The sequence below is a fragment of the Eurosta solidaginis genome, chromosome 3 (assembly GCF_040869045.1).
Source record: "Eurosta solidaginis isolate ZX-2024a chromosome 3, ASM4086904v1, whole genome shotgun sequence".
NCBI classification, from domain to species: domain Eukaryota; kingdom Metazoa; phylum Arthropoda; class Insecta; order Diptera; family Tephritidae; genus Eurosta; species Eurosta solidaginis.
In genome coordinates, this window is record NC_090321.1 from 206,072,017 (window position 1) to 206,073,692 (window position 1,676).

At 35.2% G+C, this 1,676-nt stretch overlaps 1 protein-coding gene across 1 annotated transcript; it reads right to left on the reverse strand.

Annotated features, from left to right (window-relative positions):
* Positions 1–508: 508 nt before the first annotated feature.
* On the reverse strand, positions 509–1,330 carry LOC137246922 (glutathione S-transferase 1-like). The gene has a single exon (XM_067777953.1). It carries the CDS (start codon positions 1,260–1,262, stop codon positions 597–599), a length of 666 nt encoding a protein of 221 aa, XP_067634054.1. The 5' UTR covers positions 1,263–1,330; the 3' UTR covers positions 509–596.
* Between the last annotated feature and the right edge of the window lie 346 nt (positions 1,331–1,676).

The window sequence follows — 1,676 nt, forward strand, 5'->3', positions numbered from 1 at the left end:
GCCATGGTGAAGCCGTAAGGTGGTAACAGCGAGCGGACATACACACACAAACTCCATGTAATTTGTTTGTGTAATTGGTTGGTGGTAATGTCAAAAATACTCTGAGAAATGTTCGTACTGTCAAAATTCATGAGAAAAGTTGCAATCAGCGCGGCTAATGCTTTCACCTTTAATGACTCCTCCATCAATCAGCTTTGCCAGCATAGTTTGAAATTAATAATCAACATAAACGATTTGATTTCGTTTTGATATGGCAGAAAACGAAACAAAATCACTTCGTTAATTTGACGTTCTTGACGTTAATAAACGAAACGAAATGACTTTGTTTCGTTTATTAACGTTAATTATCGTAACGAAAAGATATTGGTTCGTTGGTTAAGCATGCCTGCTATGTACTATAACTTGCACTAATAAATTTGAGGTACATCACTTCTTGTTGATTTTTGACCGTTCGCCCTTTGTAGACCTCCCCCCCCCCCCCCCCCCCCCCCCAAGAAAAAATCCTGGATCCGCCCCTGAAAATATGTATATATTTATTTTTAACAAGTTATTAGTAACCATTTATTTAAAATAAAACAATCATAATTCTAATCAGTTTACGGTACAATTTTTATATTTTTTGCTCTGATCATTTCCTCAGCTTTTTTGCCCGGTTTGCCATTAGCCTCCTCATAGTAGGGTAACTGCTCCAAACGTTTAATCCATGCCACTAAATTGGGATACTTAATAGGATCGCTCACTAAATATACTTGCAATGTAGATATCGATGATATCAATGAAAAATCAGCAATGGTCAAATGATTGCCAACAACATAAGGTTTATCTTTCAAGAAATTATTAACGGTTTCGTAAACTTCAACGATCATATCGATCTTGTATTGTGGTATATTAGTTTTATTTTCCAAAAATATTGGCCTTGCTATATAGCGTAGTGTGCGTTCGAACACGACACCAGTATCATAGTGTAAAAGTTGATCAACAGCTGCACGCTTTACTAAATCTTTTGGATAGAACGAATCATCTTTGCCATATTTACTAACCAAATAAGCATTGATTGCATGAGAATCCGATATAAATTGACCGTTATCATCTAATGCTGGTACTGTTCCTGTTGGATTAATACGACGATATTCTTCCTTATCATGTTCTTCAAACAAATTCACAAATTTAAATTCATACGGTATATTTAAGGCTTTCAATGTTAGAACGGTGGCGCGCACCGGTGGGCTCATTTCTATGCCATATAAAACAAGTTTACCCATTTTATTTAAAACTTGATATTTATTAGCAATATACTCACTTGTCGATGCTTTGGTATTAACTAATCAACATATGTGAATATTCAACTTTTTATTAACAAATTTAGTATTCGACTGTATTAGGAAATGAGGTTGTGTCGGTGAGCGGGAGATGATAAAAGTGATGTCAGAAACACGGTTGCCACACCATGTTTTCATTTTGGACCGAAAATCATCGAGAAAAATTTAAAAAATCTTACAGAAATGGACCAAATTTTTGCATTCTTTAATTGGCTCAGAGGTCTGCTTTGAGTACTAATAAAATTAGAGCACTTAGTCATGAGCCAAAAAATTGTGTCTAAATGTGTACTTAGTCAAGTACAGACAAATGCTACGAGTGACTAGCGCATATAATAGAAAATATATTTGAGTGCCCCG